The 19,236-nt window shown below is 34.2% G+C and overlaps 3 protein-coding genes across 11 annotated transcripts; 2 read left to right on the top strand and 1 right to left on the bottom strand.

Annotated features, from left to right (window-relative positions):
* The first annotated feature begins 4,984 nt into the window (after nt 1–4,984).
* On the top strand, nt 4,985–10,569 carry LOC130809136 (probable protein S-acyltransferase 22). Its single transcript, XM_057674778.1, has 9 exons — nt 4,985–5,539; nt 5,640–5,753; nt 6,728–7,129; nt 7,352–7,420; nt 7,505–7,576; nt 8,193–8,321; nt 8,469–8,549; nt 8,908–9,090; nt 9,478–10,569. Exons 1-9 carry the CDS (start codon nt 5,498–5,500, stop codon nt 10,186–10,188), a joined length of 1,803 nt encoding a protein of 600 aa, XP_057530761.1. The 5' UTR covers nt 4,985–5,497; the 3' UTR covers nt 10,189–10,569.
* Nucleotides 10,570–10,972: 403 nt separating this feature from the next.
* Nucleotides 10,973–15,209, bottom strand: LOC130809137 (uncharacterized). Of its 9 annotated transcripts, XR_009040771.1 has the most exons (4): nt 13,958–15,134; nt 11,826–12,135; nt 11,658–11,715; nt 10,973–11,238 (listed from the first exon to the last, which is right to left on the bottom strand). XR_009040771.1 is itself a non-coding variant. In XM_057674779.1 (2 exons), exon 1 carries the CDS (start codon nt 14,997–14,999, stop codon nt 13,977–13,979), a length of 1,023 nt encoding a protein of 340 aa, XP_057530762.1. In that variant the 5' UTR covers nt 15,000–15,209; the 3' UTR covers nt 10,973–11,238; nt 13,958–13,976. The 9 variants fall into 9 exon arrangements, 2 of the variants coding, with proteins under 2 accessions (XP_057530762.1, XP_057530763.1); XR_009040770.1 differs by having other exon boundaries at nt 11,658–12,135; nt 13,958–15,209; XR_009040769.1 differs by lacking the exon at nt 11,658–11,715 and having other exon boundaries at nt 12,077–12,135; nt 13,958–15,209.
* A 1,086-nt stretch (nt 15,210–16,295) lies between these two features.
* LOC130809135 (uncharacterized) lies at nt 16,296–19,222 on the top strand. The gene has a single exon (XM_057674777.1). The coding sequence runs from the start codon at nt 16,847–16,849 to the stop codon at nt 17,918–17,920; it is 1,074 nt and encodes a 357-aa protein (XP_057530760.1). The 5' UTR covers nt 16,296–16,846; the 3' UTR covers nt 17,921–19,222.
* The last annotated feature ends 14 nt before the right edge of the window (nt 19,223–19,236 follow it).

Here is a 19,236-nt window from a genome sequence, read left to right as displayed (position 1 = left end):
AACTTAAAAGAAATATAACATGTAATAATGAGATTAGAAAACGTGTCGCGTCTCTTTTTTAATAACAAAATCATCATTCTGCCTCCATTTTTGACTAATTGTCTCATTTGATTTTTTGACGTTATTTATCGATCACTTTTAATTTGTATTTTATTCTTAATCTAGATGTTAAAATATAGTCAAGTGGAATCTTACTTGATTTGTTTTGATAAAATTTTTATTAATATTAACTTTTTACAATTTTAAATTATATACTATTAAAAATATTAAGATTGAATTAATGCATTGAATAGCGTGAAAAACTAAACAGAATGATTGTTGTGAATTAAATATAGGAATTATAAAATAATTGCTAAATTGAATGTCACAACAAGTAATGTAGTTAGTGTTGAAATTAGCAATGTTTAGATATTTTGAATTATTAAAAGTACTCCATCAGTTTCTTTTTGTTTTTTCTATTTGCTTTTTTACAGTTTTCAATGTAAATTTTATACCTCAATATCTCTAAATGCATATAATAAAAATTATAAAAAATACATAATAAAAATGTATATATTAAGACGAATCTAACGAGATTTCACATGAATATATTTTATCTTCTAAATATGTATAAAAAACATTAATTAAATTTCTCTTTTTCTCATAATAAAATATTCTAAATGAGAAGAAAATTGGATAATGAACTCACTATTATATTTATACTCGTAGTTGCATGTTTTGTTAAGTTGAGGTTATGCCATTCTTGTCCTTGTGTCTACTCTCAATTTCACAAGTCAACACTTCTTTCCATGGTATTGTTTTTTCTTGGGGAAATTTCATTTCTATTTTTCTAATTAAGGATTAATTTTAATAATTAAATTTTTTATTTATTTGTTGTGAATAATTTTATTTTAGATTATTTTTTGTTTTACCTTTAGTTTGCTACTTTGCTATTAACATAATATTTTGTTTTATAATAATTTAACATTTGCTCTTAGTTTGCTATTAACTAATCCTATTAGAATATTGAAAGCAAACTAAAGGCAAATATGAATTTATTAAAAAATAATTTAAAGTTGAAATTATTTATAACGGATTGATTATAGATTGAATTATTAATATTAAAGGCCCATGGGTGCTTCATTCTTTTACTTTCATTGCTAAATAGTAAATCAAGAAAAGTGATAAAATCATATACTATAGTCTATATTATAAGTAAGTGGAAGAAATATATGAATGAGATTAAATATAAGTTATATATGTGGATGGAAATTGAAAAAAAAAATGTAGGTCATGATAAAAAATAAGATTATGAAAAATTTAGTGCCAAAAATAAAAGAAAATTTGGGTAAATTTCATATTGCTATATAGTCGTATTTTTAGGAGGTATAACTAAAAATTTTAGGGGCGATCGAGTCATTAATGGATTTTATTAGGGGTGTTCAAAAAAATTCGGTTAGCAAAATTCGACTCGGATTATCTAGTATCCAGTTAAAAAAACCGGATAATTAACCTGCTTTGTTAAAACCAGATATTTCAGACTGGGTATCCGGTTTATATAAACCGGGTACGGTCGGATCCAGATATCAATTTTAGTAAAACTGAGTACCGGTAACTAGGGATGCAAAAGGGGCTCCGCGGCGGGTATAATTTTTTTCCTCGTTCCCTCCCCGATGGATTTGTACCTAAAATCATCCCCGCCCCACCACCCATCTGGGTATCCATCCCCGTCTAATACCCATTTTTCCCGCCCCACCACCCGTCAAATCCCCGCTTAATACCCATCTGTGCCACATATTTATATTCAATCATTTGGGCCTTAAAACCCATAATACATATTCAAACTCCAAAGTCTCAAACAAACACGTATCTCAAAATTTATACATATCTTGAGGCGGGGCGGGGCGGGGATGGGGCGGAATTTTATACCCGTACCCGCCCCATGACCCATCAAACCGGGACCCATCCCCGCCCCGCCCGCATCCCTACCGGTAACTGATTTTGTGTTTTTTTTTTATTTTTATTATTTTTAAATGCTTCCAGCTAACCCTGGGTAGTTAAATCACTCATCTAACCTAACTTTTCACTCTCTTTCCGATCCATCAGCGCCGTATTATCTTCACTCCATCACCATATCTGACTCTCACTTCATCTTCTTCCTCTCTTCGATTCTTCGCCTTCATCACCGTCACCAACTCACCATCACTCCATCACCATCGTCACCGGTTCAAGTGGACTGTCGACAGTCGCCTTCATCTCCATACCAATTGACATGCGTCTCGTCTTCACAATGGACTTCTGTGTATAAGAGGTGGAAGGTATTCGTATGTGCAAGAGAGGAGTCATGTGAATGTCAGTAGCATCACATAGGAAACCATTCTGATGAATATGATCGATCAGATTAGTTTTTATGTAGACTTCTATTTTATGAGAAGAGGTTCTATATAAGATTTGGAACTTTATATTTTGTGTGCAAATCTAGTTCTTGATTTTATATGAGTTATCATATGCTTCCTCCATTTTCTAATACTTGCAAGTTGCAAGGCACTTATTGTTACACAGTAAAAGAAATTATAGAATTCATGTTATGGTTTTTAACTTTTAAATTCTAAACTCTCTCTATCCTTTAGGGCTTTACTCTATAAGTTGCATTTTATAACTAATTAAGTTAAGTATTTCTAAAGATTTAGAATTTAAATTTTATATGAAAAAATATTAAAAGAAATAAGAAAAAACACAATTTTTAGGAAATAAATAAAACCGGGTTTGAACTAGGTCATATATTTAGATACCCGAAAAAACGAGTATCCAGATTTTTGGATCCGGGTCGACCCGGTACCTGATTTTAAACACCCCTAAATTTGATAGTATTTTAAACTAATTGAAATAGATTTGAAATGAAATAATTGGAAAATACGAGAAAGGAAGCAACAAGTACACAAAATCAAGGAAAGTGGTAAAAAGAAGTAAAGAACTACTTTTTTCAATAAAAATAGAGTTGTATAACTAAAAGAAATGTAAAGAATATTTAAAAATATGTAACATTTGATTTTGAAAAGCTAAGAGCTATAAAGCTTGGAAAATAATTACTACTACTTTCTCTGTTTTTGTTGTTTGTTTACTTTTTTTTTTTGCACGCATTTAAAGTAAATTTTGAGTGTTGATATCTCTTAGTACACATCAAAAAAAATTATACAAATTATATATTAAAATTTTTTACATTAAGACAAATCGAATAAGATTTCACATGAATATATTTTGTCTATTAATATATATTTTAAAAATCAAATATAAATTCTAAAATAATATTTTTTCTCTAAATTAGTATTTTATTAAACAAATATCAACCCGTACTTGAACAACTTTTTTTTGTCCTTGTACAATTCAATAATTCATAACTAACCATCTAACCATCTCAAATGAACAAAAAGGTAATTTACAATATAAACTTGGGAGCTTAGCTATATGCTAGATCTCATCATAGGCGGCGTGGCCTGAAAAAGTGAGGGTTTGGGTACCAAAATATGACCCGATGGGTGGGTTTGCGTAGAAAATAAGTGGCCCGAATTTTTTTGAGACATGTTTGGGATTGATGTTTGGCCCGCGGCCCGGCCCGGCCCGAAAATTCATGGGTTTTGGCCCTTGCAGTAACATTATTGATATCATTTAATATTGTTCTAGGTCCGTCCCAATTGAAATAATTGCTTGACATAATTAAATTTTATTCTCATTAATTTTCTTTGGTGTTATTTATATTAAGAAAATATTGCCTCTGTTACATTGCTTAACGATTGGCGTAATAATTTCAAATAATTAATGTACTTAGTTTTTCTTTTCAGTTTGTTTATTTTTTCCAGAAGATTCTTTAGATTGTTAATCTGATTTGCTGCCATATTTCTATACGAAAACAATATACTTTTTATGTAGTAATGTTAAACTACATGCTCCTATATGAAATAATTAAAACCGTTAGTACATGTACTGAAATATTGAAAAATAACATCTTAATTAATTTTAAAGAAGACAAATACAATTCCGTTTCAAAGAATTTAAAATGTTTGAGCTAATATATTAGAGTTGTATAATAAAATAAAAAAAATATTATAATGTATAAATAATATATAACATAGGCCCACAAGCCCGCATATTACGGGTTTGGGCTGTAACTTTTAGACCCGCACTTCGGCCCGGCCCCGCATCAACGGGCTGTTTTCCCACCTGGCCCCGCCTGAACCCAGTCCGGCCCGATGTTTGATCAGGTCTACTATATGCCTATATCACCTGTTGGGCTATTGGGTAACCTAGTCACTACTAAGTACTAATACATATTAGAATATAGCGGTATTCAACTCATCAATAACAATTATATTTTATGAAAATTGTCCTGAATAATAATCCCTCATATTCATTTTAAATGTCCCATTTACTTTATGTATTCTATTTAATGCACTTATTCAATCCTTAACATATTTAATTATGTATAATTAAAAATTAAAAAAAATTGATATTCATAAACTTTACATTAAAACGAATCAAATAAAATCTCATATGACTATGTTTTAACTTATAGATTAATAATAAAATACAATTTAAGAGTGATAGATGAATAGTATCCCAAAAGTTAATGGGACACCTAAGTTGAATAGGGGGAGTATCAACTATTGCCTATCTCCAGTAAATAAGCTCTACTATTAATTATTTTTAAATAATTCAACCTTTGTATATTTTTTACTAACAATATCCCTTATTACATTTTAACCAACTATTATAAGTATATATTAGTCATCATACTCGCTTTTTCTTCCTCCTTATGCTTCTTATTTATTCTATCTTACTCTTCTTTGGTAGTAGATACGTACAAACCGAATAATAATGAATAGTTTACCCACTAAATTAATTGATTTTTTTTTGAACTTGGCAACATGAAGTAGAAAGTAGAGGAAGCTTTTGGCCTTTAAGTGTTAAGTGATTATTATTACTCCTTACTCCTTACTCCTTACTCCTTATTGGTGTTATAAAACAAAAACCACCACATCCACACCAACCTTTTTCTCTCCCTCTTATGAATAGATCTCTTGTTCTCAGATCTCAAAATCCAACAATACCTCATTCTCAAAGAACTTCACAAGACACAAGACACAAGACACAAGAAATAACAACAAAACCAATTTTCATCCTTACTCTCTTTCTCTCTCCTCCATTAAAGCTTCTTTCAATTATGATTTTAGTGACCCTTTTCAATCCATACACATATCTTCCATACCCACATTTCCCTCATCTTTTTTTCATCCTTTCTTACACTTCCATTTCTCCTTCCCTACATTAAAAAATGAAAAATCTTTTCTTGGATCCAAACTCATCTTTTCCTCGACATTTGGGAAAGTAAAACCTTATAATTCTTTCCCCAAAAGAATTTTTTAAAAAAAATCCAAACTTGGAACTTTTTCTTCTATTTTCAGCCTAAATTCTTATTCCCCATTATAGTAATTTTAAAATTTGGGCATTGTAGTGAGTAAAAATGAGGAAGCATGGATGGCAACTTCCTTACCACCCATTACAAGTACTTGTTCTATCTCTTTCCTTCTTACTATTTGCAATTTTGTGTTGAAATTTGAATAATTTATCTTCGTAATCTTAATGATTGTGTAATTTGGTTGCAGGTTGTAGCTGTAGCTGTGTTTTTAGCACTGGGTTTTGCATTTTATGTTTTCTTTGCTCCATTTGTTGGGAAGAAACTTTACCAGTATATTATAATGGGGGTTTATACTCCTCTTGTGAGTTTTTACTTCTATGGATATTTCTTTCATTAAATTCCTTGTCTTTTGATTTTAATATGCCTTGAAAAAGTTGAGATCTGGGTTTTATATGGAGTATTTGTTTTGATTCTAATTCTGGTTCTTTTTGTTCTTTGATTCTATTCAATTTTCCCACAAATGGATCAATTTCCCATTCTGGGTTTTAATTTTGAAAGTTTTGGGTTTCCTTTTTGTTACTACTCATTTAAGAGCATCAAGGTCATTTGATAAGGGAAGATGTACATTTGTCTTTTTGTTACTTTTTGTTCTTGCAATATTTTCATATACCTATTTGATGTTATTGGTAGGTATTACTATGAATTTTTCATTTGTTGAAAGAGATTATATGTTAGTTTCAAATCTAATGCAATGGACTGACTTTGTGTTTGTTAGGCCCACCCATTGGGTACCCGTCTCCAAACCTACGTGTAATGAGCGTTGATTTGCATATACACTTGATGATGTTCACTCTTTCTCAAAACCATATGGTATTAGGAGGATTATCCACCCATCATTATATGCGAGTTCACATGTGAAGTATTTTAGTATTTCCAACAGTGTTAACATTTGAGACTGAATTAAATGTGAATGCGAGTGCTTGACAAATTAGCTTATTGAGCAATTTTACCTTGGGTTAGATGGCTAAACCAGCTAATACTAGTGTTTGGTGAACTAGCTGGTTAAATCAGCCACTATAATCAACTGTCAACTACCAGTTATCAGCCGTTTGCCAAACACCCTCAATATGTTCATTTACAAATGTGTTTTGATGCACACCAATTCAGTGCCATGATAAAGTACATAATTTGGCAACACTGTATAGATACAATGCTATCAAAGAGAAATAACATTAGTCTTGTCTTGTCTGATTTCTAACATGCTGCTAACTAATTTTTTGTATAAGCTGTACTTGAGAAGGAATATACTGATAATGTATCTTTGTATTTTTTCAGATATTAAGTGCCTTTGGACTATATATCTGGTGTGCAGCATCGGACCCAGCAGACTCGGGAGTTTTCAAGTCTAAGAAATACCTTAAAACTTCTTGCAAAGAACATACTAAAGCAAAGGATTCAAAACTAGGTGGGGGGTCTGCTTCATCTAAGAAATTTACGAAGGCTAGTGAGAATGGGGGCAAACCTCAGGATGGAGATGTTATGAGTACAAATGCTAACTTGGATGATGTGGGCGTTCATCAAGAACAAACGGCTAAAACATCAATTTGTTCGTGCATTTCGGGAGTATTGTTTTTTCCTTGTATATTTCTCTACAACTGCATGAGTTCATCAAAAGATTCTTTAGAACGGCAAACAAGTGAAGATGGAATGTTCTATTGTAGTTTATGTGAAGTTGAGGTATCTTCAAACACCTACTTATACTTTTACGCGTAAGCTGCAATCTATGTCCTCCGTTTTGAAATACTCGCACCCGATTGTGACATGTTGTTTGAGAAAATGCCACTATCAGTAGCAAGTATAAAGTGTGATCCCGTGAATCTATTAAGGTTTTGCATTTTCATTTATGTGTTTATGTGTTTACTTAGTCGTTTAGTGGTTCAATTGATGTCTATGGAGCAGGTTTTCAAGTACAGCAAGCATTGTAGAGTTTGCGATAAATGTGTGGACCGTTTTGATCACCATTGCCGGGTATTAGTACTTGTGCTTTACAGCATATGAATTCTTTGTTGCCTTTAGAAACTTTTCCTGATTGCTATCGTTCTTGACATGCAGTGGCTCAACAACTGTATAGGTAAAAGGAACTACCGGAAGTTTTTCACCCTCATGGTTGTAGCTCTTCTATTGGTAGGTTTGGTGCCCTTGAGTATTTACTTTCCTTTTTAGACTTAGAATGAAAATTTTAGAACTAGTCGGGTTTTTAATTTCAAATTGCTTGTGTTCATGTTTAGGATAACTAATCCAACAACATTGCATTACGGCATTACCCCCATAACACTAAGTTGCTCACGCCTAGATAGGGTTAATTGGTGTTGGTTGTACACAACTTACTGTCGTGCTAATTAAGAGGTTGTTTCCGATTGACATTTGATTGCAACAGTTAATATACTTGGCCCATAAAACCAACTTACTGAACATTTATAGTAGCATGCCATTGAGTAATAAAATTCTAAGAATTGCCTAACCAATTTCCGAGGGGTTCTATCATTGATTTCTTAGGATCTTAACAATTACGGACAGGAAGTGGGTAAATTTTGAAACTTTTGTAATTATAATTTATAAAGGAACCAAACTTTCATTGATGGACATTTTATCCGAGTCTGGCATTTCCATTCAAGTTAGTATCACATTGGACCTTAGGCCACATTCTGTCTATAAAGCCAGAACCTTGTCAAAAAACAACCATTTATTTTCACAATTATTGACATGTGTACGCATGGCATGTTGGGGTTTGAGATTGCAGCTAATTCTTCAATGGTCAACTGGGATTCTTGTCTTGATATGCTCGTTTCTCGAGAAAACGAGATTCAGTGCTGAGATTGTTGCAAAGCTGGGAAGCAGTTTCTCTTTGGTGCCATTCATTATTGTAGTGGTCAGTGGCTCAGTGCACATTCATCCTCTTAATTTCTTTCCTTACATTCAAACCAACTCCGATGTTTGATTTTGTGAATGAATATTTGGACTTTGTAAGTGGTAATGCTGACCTATTTTATATTTGTATCACTCGATAATTTTGCAGTCCGTGTGCACCATTTTGGCTATGATAGCGACTCTACCGCTCGTTCAGCTTTTCTTCTTTCATATACTCCTCATTAAGAAGGTAACCATGGCAGTTCTCTTGCAAATGACAGCCTTTGACAACTTTCTTGAGTTCTCGGTGTTTGTCATGTTAAAATTATGCCATTTGTAGTTTTCGTTACAACCCTAAGCATTATATCACAGTAAAAACATAGTTGCCAAATCAGTGAAACATAATTCGCTTGTTAATTCGCCTTTTAGATTCGCGAATCGCTCAAAATGGTTTAAAAATAGCCTTAAACCGACCATAATTCGTTTTTTTCGATTCGCAAATTCGCAAGGTGATTAGCGAATCATGTGACACTGCGCTAAACATATTTTTAAAAACTAATGATGGTAAAGAAATGGAAAATGGTCTGAATTATGAGCTTTTGTGTCAGGGGCTTACCACATATGACTACATTGTAGCTCTGAGAGAGCAGGAGCAACAAGAACTTGGTGGTGGACAGAGTCCTCAGATGTCTCAAGTTAGCTCACTTACTGGATTGAGTAGTGCTAGTTCTTTCAACAATTTTCGACGTGGTGCATGGTGTACACCTCCGCGGTTGTTTCTTGAGGACCAGGTAAGATTTTATGATTCATTTTTGCCTATTATATTACTCGGACTCTTCATTTTGCTTCACGTACCCGTGTCCAATCCTTGATACTTGGACATCGGTATGACACTTAGACACTCCATTTTAGGCGTAAAATAAATATTTAGACGTATCCGACACTTGGACATGTACCCGAGTCCAAGTAGCCTATTGGTACAGTCTTATTGTGAGTCTAGTGTAACATAGTTCGCTGGCTGATTCGCTTTTTGAATTTGCGATTTAATGAAAATGGCCTAAAAATATCCCGAAAATGACCGTAATTCGCTTTTTTGATGCGCGGGAAAATTAACGAATCATGTGATATTAGTTGCGAGTGTGACCATGTTAATATATGCGTTGTTTGCGTGTGTTCAGTTTGATGTAGTTCCTCCGGACACCGGATCAGTAAGTTCCTACGGTAAAAAAGCCGCACTGGAGGAACCAATCAAGAAAAAGAATGGTGCTGTAAAGATCAGCCCATGGACTTTAGCACGTCTAAATGCTGAAGAGGTTTCGAAGGCTGCTGCAGAGGCAAGGAAGAAGTCGAAGATCCTGCAGCCTGTGATCAGACGCGAGGGCCCACTTAAATTTGAACGGGACAGCAGTTTTGGAAGTGGTCGTCATATGGCGTCTAAAATTGATCACAATCGAAGGCGAAACAGTAAGCGGGTCCGACTGCCCTCAGATTTACCCCTCGAACAGCTCGTGAATGTACCCACTAAAACCACCAAAGCATCTTCCATTAACTTGGCTCCTCTCCAGCTAGAAGCAAGAAGTGCCTTCCGAACTAGCTTGGCCATGTCAAGTGGCGCTAACATGGTCGGCTCCTCCCCTGAAAGCAGCTTAGGCTCTCCTGACGTGCATCCATTCCGTCTATCTTCTTCTGGTGCGGAAGAATCTAGAAGGATCAATAGTTTATCTTTGGCCGGTGCGGTTGCACTGCCCGAAATCCCATTGTCAAGGTCAACCAGTGATGGGTATGAACCGTCTGGTGGAGAGGACAGTGACCAGGTTCCTTCTCGGACAGTGAACTGGAGCAGCCTATTATTCAGATCAAACCAAGATGGATCATCGGGATTTAATTAGGGCAACGCTAGAAAATTCTAATGGGATGAAATTCGTGAATAGGATTTATTCGATTTCTTAGCCTTTTGTTGGGGCGAATGTCTTAGATTTGGTAAGGCCATATGATTACGTAAGAATGTGTGAAAACGCAAAATGGCTGGTGGCTGAATTTGCTGCTCCCAACTTCAAGTAATGACCGCTACTCAGCGATGTGTCGAAAGTCTAAACAAAAGTGAGGTTAATGTTGTAGAGCATATTGTGTAGAATTTTGGTAGGAATGGAATGGGTAGGCAATTCTTTTGTGGTTGTATTTCTTGTTTGCAGGTAAAAATGTAATGAAATTCTTCAACTAAAAAATTCTTTGTTTTTACTCATAAATCAACAAATTATCAAATTAACAAATGATTTGTAGAAAATTTTATTAGACACAAAATAATAATTAAGTCTAAATATGATTATCCAGACTATTATAATGTTGAAAGAATGAGTAATACATATCAGAAAGTAGCACTGTGCACTTGTGCCCAAATGAATGATCATTTTAATTACAAAAAATAAAAAAAATAAAAAATTTAATGACTTCACATACAAGGCAGTATTTCATTTTCAAGCAGTTAATGCTTGCAGAAAACGTATTGGCTGAAGAAAGCCTTTCTAATTACTACTAGCCAGTCACTGGATTAATTCTTTTCACATCACTACAATATTGTATTGCTTTATAATCATGTCATGGCATAACTAACTTTATTTATTTTCATTTTATCATTTTTAAGGTAAGCAAGATCCTCACACTTAACAAAAACTATAAAAAAATATAATATTAAAATTTTATATATCAAGTTGAGACGAATTTGGTCATACTTTCTTTACAGAATTTATAAAAAAACCGATCCAGTATTTCACTTCTATGCCTGAACTAGCATTAGAGCTACAATGAGATATAGTATGATACTAACTACTATCATAAGAAGCTATAGGGAATAGACACCATATGAACAATGGACACCGTGATGCATGAACTCGTCCTGTCGAGTAATCACTGATCTTTCATCCGCCATTTGTATTAGAGCCCTGCAGAAGAGCCGATATAGTCAAATATATGAGCTAAACTAAACAATATGCAAGCTCAAATTCAGGATATGATACATGACAAATTCAGCAAATTCAGTCTGCAACTACTACATTATCTGCCCCCTTGAGTTTACTCAAACAGCCATAGAAGGAAATCCCTTTGAGCTTGTCCTTTTACATGAAATGAAAAACTACGACTAGGGGTGGTTAATGGGACGGGTCGATTCAATGGGTTAAGGGCTCGGCAAAATTTAGTGGTTATTAGCGGGTGGGTCATTACTGGATTTCGGTCGAGTTATTCATACCTCAAATAAGCAAAATTTTCTTATGGAGTAAACCCTAGGAAAAGCAAGAGTATATAAACTGCTTCAATTAGTTTAATGATAAAAAAGGCCTATAAAAAGGTTTTAAACTTTTACATTCATATACAACGAACTTCAACAATCAACTGCCCTGTAATAATCCAGCCAAAGGAACCTATAACCAGTACACCATCATGAATAAGCTCTCAATAAACACACGTACAACTACAAAACACAGCTAGATTAAGAAACAAAAGTGAAGTTGATGTAGGATTCAAATCGTACAAGTCTTAGCGAAATTAGATAGGCCGTGCTACACACACATACTATTGGCTGAAGGGGACTGGGCATTTTGTAGAAATAACCCAAAAAAAGAGACCAGTTTAAATGATACTATAATCTGCCATTTGCTCCAAAATTTGTGTTATTCAAGCATGTGCATTCCAAGACATTATCCACAGGAAAAAGTTTGTATTAGCGAATAGTTATATATAAATCGTTACATGGAAACCGTTGCTTGATTACAGTACAATCACCTTGTCAGCCTTCTGAAGTAAAATATCCAGAATACATCAACACAGCTGCAAGCTAGTTCCTGCAAAGTTTATAACTTATGTTCCACAGCAATGGTGAGAAACCGTCTAATAAAAGCAAGTTTTCACACTGATGCAAGATATATGACACGTTTTCTTCTATCTATAGACGGCAACTCTATTACTCTGAACGTATGTACAGTCCTATTCACCTCATCAAATAACCATAATAAGTCACAAAGTAACAAAGCAAATGCATTGTTAGCAATTAGCATGAGCTTCTAACCATAAGCCATAAAGGTGGTAGCAATGTAATTCTTGGGTGATACATATTCCTTATAGATGCACAAGTCACCTCTAATACACAAGTCTCAACAAAATAATTATATAATATGTCATCCCATATCATAGTGCAAAAACATGACTGCATTTTAATATCGAGTTGTAAAGGTATACCCGCATCAAGGTGTAAAAATATTGCATTTCAGGCCGGTCAAGGATATCTCATAATTTCATCTAATACATGGTAGTACGACAACCATGTCACCATCGATACTGTAACTGCAAGGGAAACCAGAACCACATTGCACTGCCCATATAATCAAATGTCAACCTAACATAAATAAAATTCGTATATGGGAGCAGAAATCAACCGCAATGAACCACTCCAAGCAGTAACCAATTATGGGCTCTGTTTGCCAAACACCCCCAAGGAGGCAAGGACTGACCTCATGTGAGAACTGTTTTCTAATGGACGGAGGAAATTTTATCATTCACAAATTAGAGAATGCATATTAGACAGATTACTAACTTTTCAAGATTCTATAGCCCTACATGCGATAAGTGAAAAGAAACAATTTGACAAAAACAATATACAATTATAATAAAAAAACGCTCATCTTCCTGGAAAAGATGATCAGCTTCACAGGATGTGAACATGTGACGGTTCATGAAGTGGGGAGCTTTATCAAAGCAAGAAAACAAAAGTAAGATGTCCAGAATTTGATGGGCTTAAATACAAGTAGACGAGAAAGTAATACATAAGAAGCAGGTATGGAGTAGAAGTGAAGATGTGATACTTCTACGTCCAAATAAAAGCGCAACATAAAGTCTAATGGTACAGAAGACAGAAATCAATTCTAATGTTTGACGGCTAAGAAAGCAAGGGAAGCCAAAAAAATTTTCCCTAACAAATTAGTAACGTCTTCCGTCACCAGAAACCTTCATCAGACCAGGTGATGGATTCTAGGCTAATGTTACAAGTTGGGCAAGGCTAGATGATATAGAAGCCCGTGAGTCGGGATATCCCCCCCCCCCCCCCCCCATTGATGAATAAATCAATAGGGCTGCCAAAATTTTGATGTGTTCTCAATTTTGCATATACAAATATGCTTATATTTTTTTCCACAAAAAATCATAGGTCTGTTATCAACTTATCATGTGCCAGTAGACAGTGGTAGCATGTTATGCACTCCTAGTTCTAGCCAGCTAAAATTTTCTCCAGCCACTCTAATTTATCTACGAAGAGCACTAAACCAAAGCTAAGGAGTTTTTGCGAACTCTCCTCGGACATAGAAGATCATTTAAAGTTCATAAAACATATTAGAGCAACAAAAGATGTGTGAATACCGATTTAAAGTAGATTAATCTTTAAGAAATTATTTAAGACTGCCAGTTTCCTTTCAATTTCAAGATTATGGCAGACAATATACATTAACTAAGCCATAAATATGTCCATCTAACAATAATTAAATCTTCAAGTATCAAAAGAATTTCATCATATTCCCAAAGTCCACAAATCTAGAAATTCTAAACAATCTCTAAGCTAATTAAAGTTACACAGATGACAAAAAATCAACATAATTACACAAAAATCCAACTGACCTGAAAGGCTGATTCTTGATCAATACACATAACAAACAACGTGAGGGACCTTTTTATCATCATAAGGCAGACTCAAATACTCAGATGCAAACTCATGAGCTATCTCCCCAGCTAACTCTCCATGCAAAGCCCTACAGTACATATACAAAACCGTGGAAGCGGCAATCCCATGAAGCAAAAGCAAAGTAAAAACTGCAGAAGTAGCCACAATTTGAACCACAAACAACCAAGTATTCAACCCATCCATCGGTACAGCCGGATCACTACCCGAAACGATACTAATCCACAACAACACAATCAGAAAGAATCCGAAAAACACAATCAAAGACAGTGCAACCCATTTCATTCCTCTGATCAAATCCTTACTTCTATTCAAGGATTCAAACCCCCATTTTGATTCAACCACAACAATCACATTAACCAGAATCCAATTTACACCAACATAAACCAAAATCAACCCTAATAAAACAGCCCCAAACGAAGATATCCCATAAAAATGAGGAGAATTATAGGTGAAATCTCTGACAATGAGCTGAATTCCCTTAAAACCCACATAAGAAAAAACCCCAAAGAGAGAGAATATAACAAAAATAACAATCTGGGCAGTTATAAAAGTGATCAAAAGAGGGAAAAAAGAGCGAACAACAGAGGAAACAGCGGAGAATAATTTAACAGGTCTACCATAAAACCCATGAAAAACAGAAGAAGTAATGGAAGAAACAGCAAGAAGAAAGAAGAATAGGATGAAGGAAAAGAAAAAAAGAGAAAAAATTAGGGTTTTGTGATGAGGTAGAAGAAGAGAAGGGTGAAGAATAATTGGGGGTTTTTCGGAATTAGAGAAGCGGAGAAGAGATACGATGTGGTTAGGTGCAGAGGAAGTAAAGGTGTGAAGGAGAGTAGGAAAGACGGATAGAGAGAAAGATAGAGGAAGAAGGAAGAGAACAGAGAGAGCCAAGAAATGGCGAGAGTGAGCGTTGATGATTCGTTTAGATTCAGTGATTACTCCCCAGAAATCAACGAGAGATTGAGATGAATTCTCCATAGTTGTGCAGATTAAAGAGATTAGAAGATGAATAATGGAAGATTGAAAGTATTTTAGGAAGATAAGTTTTGTACCAGTTTTCCACGGATGAAAGGGATGATGATAAATAGATAATTAAGATTCAACGAGGGTAAGAACTAAGAAGGTATGGCCGTATGGGCAATCGGGCTTGGTGGTGGTGGTGCTGTGTGGGTCCTACTTTGGGTCTTTCATACTCCCTCCTGTTCTTGGACTTGGATCTCATTTCTATAGTTTCGTCTAAACAGCAAATTAAATCGGATTAAATTACAATTTTAATATTTGGTCTAGTATAAGATCTAGACGATTTTTTTTCAAAAAAATTACAATTTACGGTCTGGTCTCGATTTTTTATTTTTCAGACCGAACCAGACCACAAACCGTATTATGACCAAAAATCAAAATTTCTTTTTTTAAAAAGAATGTTGCAACTTAGATATTTCCAGATGTAGTTATTTTTATATAGTAATATATACTTGAATCTCAAAAAATACAATCAATTAATTACAAATTGTTATAATTAGTAATTGTAGGTGTGAAATATTATTATAAACATATATATTAATTTGATCCGGTTCAATTTGGTATGGAAATTTTCCAAACCCGAATTTTTGGTTTAGTCTGATTTTAATGTCAGACCAGATCAAATCGAACCGTGTGCATCCTTACTCATTTGACTTGGACTTGGATCTTTCATCTTATTCTTTAATACTCCCTCTTATTCACTTGAATAAAGAGAGTAATAAGATTATTAAATAATATAAAGTAAAATAAAGAGAGTTCGACCTTATGAGTTCTAAAGGAGATCCGCTATTAATTCATGGATGTGAGACACCAAGATGTAACAACATACATCAATTTACTCGATGAACAGCTCAAAAGTAGAAAATCAAAAAATTGTGTATCAATTGAGGATTTACATTTCCATCTTTACCACATAAATTTGATTTTGACTTTTTATTCTTATAAATATAAATTTTCTAAATAAATTTGATTTTGACTTTTTATTCTTATAAATATAAATTTTCTAATCTACTCTTGAGTTTTAGGACAAAATAAAAAATGAACCTATAAATTGATTGACCCCAAATTACATATCTATGGATATATTAGTAAAACTTAAAAGAATATAAGCTTTTTAAGCAAAAAAAGTTGCTTAATTTACCTCAAAACAACTCTGGAATATAAATTATTTATTTTTTAAAATAAATTTTACCAAAGCGTATTAATTGATTTTTTTTATTAAAAAGCTTATCTATTTCTAATTTTCTATATTACCAAATAGAGTAGAAGAATCGGACATAGGGCTCATTGAAGTTTCTTTGGAGCTTCTTGAATCTTGAGTCCCTACACTTTGCTTCACTCACTCACTCGCTCACTCAGAAATCAGAATCCAATCAACTCAATCTTAATTTCACATTACCCAAAACACGTGCTCTGTTCTTGGAGTATTCCCTACCAAAATCTTCCCTTTTTTCTCGGTCTTGTGCATTTCCCTCCAAACCCCAATTCACGTTTTGCCCCCAATTCCAATCCCTTTCTTCTTGTTCACCCTTCTCATTCATGTGCTTTGGGATTACATACTCTCACAAATCTTACTGATTTCTCTTAAAGGTACTTCCTTTTCTTGTTACACTCCCTCTTTCCCGTTTATTACAGTGTTTTTTTTTTATTTTTTTTTTATTTTATCATTTTTCAGATCTATAAATCCTTTTATTTTCTAAAACAATTCATCTTAACCAACGATCCGATCTTTTTGACATTTTAATTTATCTGGGTTTTAATTTTTTCACATTTTGTACAAATTTTTTTGGTTTAAATTGGGAAAAATGGAAGAGGGTGATAGTAAAATCAGTTTAGGAAGATTGTCAATTGAAGGATCTAGAAATACCCAGTTGGAAAACCCGATTTATTCTGATAGAGATTATCAATTTCGTTCAATGAATGCATTGGAAATTTTGAGAGAAACAGTGAGAATTCTGAGGTATAATTGTGTAGGATTTATGGCAATTGCAGCTTTATTAATTTGTCCTGTATCTGCTATTCAATTATCAAATTTGTTAGTTGATCATACTATTGTTAGGAGATTAACCATGAGGCTATTATTGATTGCTAGAACTAGTGGATTACCTCTTAATACTATTGTTAAGCAATCTTGTCAAAGGTTTTCTGAAATGGCTATATCTAATGCTGTGTGTTTCCCTTTCTATATCTCGTTATCGCTCATGTCGAAAGCTGCTGTTGTGTACTCGGTTGATTGTACATACTCTAAGAAGCAATTTGATGCTTCTAAGTTTTGTGTGATAGTTAGGAAGTTATGGAGGCGGGTTGTTGCAACTTACATTTGGTCTTGTATGGTGATAGTTGGGGTTGTTGCTTTGTTCCTTGTACTTCTTGTGGTAGTTTGCAATGTGTTTTTGATCATCGGGTTGATCCCTGATTTAGTCGTCTATCCGGACATTATTGTTGGGCTAGTTTTCTCTATAGTGTTTGCGAATGCGATTATTATCTGCAATGTATCGGTGGTGATCTCGGTTTTGGAGGATGCTTGTGGTCCTCAAGCATTGTTAAGGTCTAGTGTCTTGATTAGGGGTCAAACTCAGGTGGGTCTTCTTATGTATTTGGGATCGACGATGGGAATGGCGTTTGTGCAAGGATTGTTTGAGCATAGGGTTAAGACATTGAGCTATGGAGATGGGTCTTCTAGAATATGGGAAGGTCCTCTTTTGGTGATCATGTATTCCTTTGTGGTGCTTATTGACTATATGATGACAGCAGTTTTCTATTTTAGCTGCCGGTCTTACAGTATGGAAGCGGCTGATGGGGAAGCTCAACCGATTTTGGAAATGGCTACTGCGACCCCTAAGGCGAACACTGTCGATTGTGAGGATGTAGATGGTTGAACATGGAATAAAAATGAGGTCGTTTCGTTACATATCGACTCGTGGAATAGATTGTCTTAGACGGTTTTGATTATCTAATGTAGAATTTAGGAGCTGGAACTTTCTGGATCCTGACTTGGTGAGCTATGAACATAAAGGATGACATACATTCAGAAATCTTGCTGCTGCAGAATGGTAACTTTGTCCTATAAAGTTATGCAGCAAAATACAATTTTTTCAGAGTATGTGGTAAATTATAGTATTCCCCATGATCAATTTAGTATAAATGTATGTTTATTGGCATCTATATATAAAGTAGGAGTATTATTACCCAATTTGTTACTATTACTCCTTGAATTTGCTGCATAACACTTGTGTTTGGTAAACGACTTTTTCGTTAGCTTCATTGTTGGCTTTCGGATTTTTTGGTTGGTCAAACAAACAAAAAAAATGTGTTCGGTAATTGACTTTTTAAGACGGTTGAAAAGCTGATTTTAAAGTTAATATTTTAAAAATATTGTGAGCTTTTGGTTGCTTTACCAACTTTTGGTTTCTTCGACCAAAAATCTCCGTAACAGCTTAGATCAAACAGTTTGTATCTCGGTCAATAATTTTGGCCAACCACGTCATTTGCCAAACAAATCCTACATCTAAAGAGCTTCCATTCGATTTGAGTTATGCTGCAAATTCAACGAAACGGAGGAGTTGTGATTGCATGCTTCCTTTAACTGGTTTTGCTCATTGTTGAATCTCAAATCTGAGTTATTGGGGATGAGGATAATCATCAATGGAAGGTCTTTACATGACATGAAAACTCCTACTTTTTAGTTAGATACTCACAAATTTTTGATCTCATGAAGGATGTAATTTTTTTTAATGCCAATCAAGAATTCATGTTCTAATAATGCGATCTTATCGTCAGATGTTTTGTGGCTGATCTTGTGATGTACTATAATGGCTGAATGAGCTAGAGTGTGTAATCATACTTCATAGGCACTGTGGATCTATTATCTATATCTTGTATTTATATGGAGTATTAGAAAGAACAATACGAGATGGTACCCTGAACAGAAATGGAAATGGAAACTGTAAAAATGTTATTTTAGAGTTTTGGGAGCGAAGGGCCGAAGGCTTCCTCCACTTGCATTCAAAAAACGTGCAAAATAAAAGTGGAACATAATGTTGTGTCGGAGGAAGTATTGATTTTCTCATATTGGATGTCTCCAACACCAAGGAATCCAAAAACCAAGCTAACTTCTTGTCACCAAGTTTCTTCTTGGGGATTATTTATTTATCATGTAATTATCATAAATTTTGGGCATAAATATAATATATCG

Source organism: Amaranthus tricolor, chromosome 3 (assembly GCF_026212465.1).
Source record: "Amaranthus tricolor cultivar Red isolate AtriRed21 chromosome 3, ASM2621246v1, whole genome shotgun sequence".
NCBI lineage: Eukaryota > Viridiplantae > Streptophyta > Magnoliopsida > Caryophyllales > Amaranthaceae > Amaranthus > Amaranthus tricolor.
The sequence above is the reverse complement of the archived record's forward strand: the minus strand, read 5'-3'. Positions and strand labels throughout refer to the sequence as shown.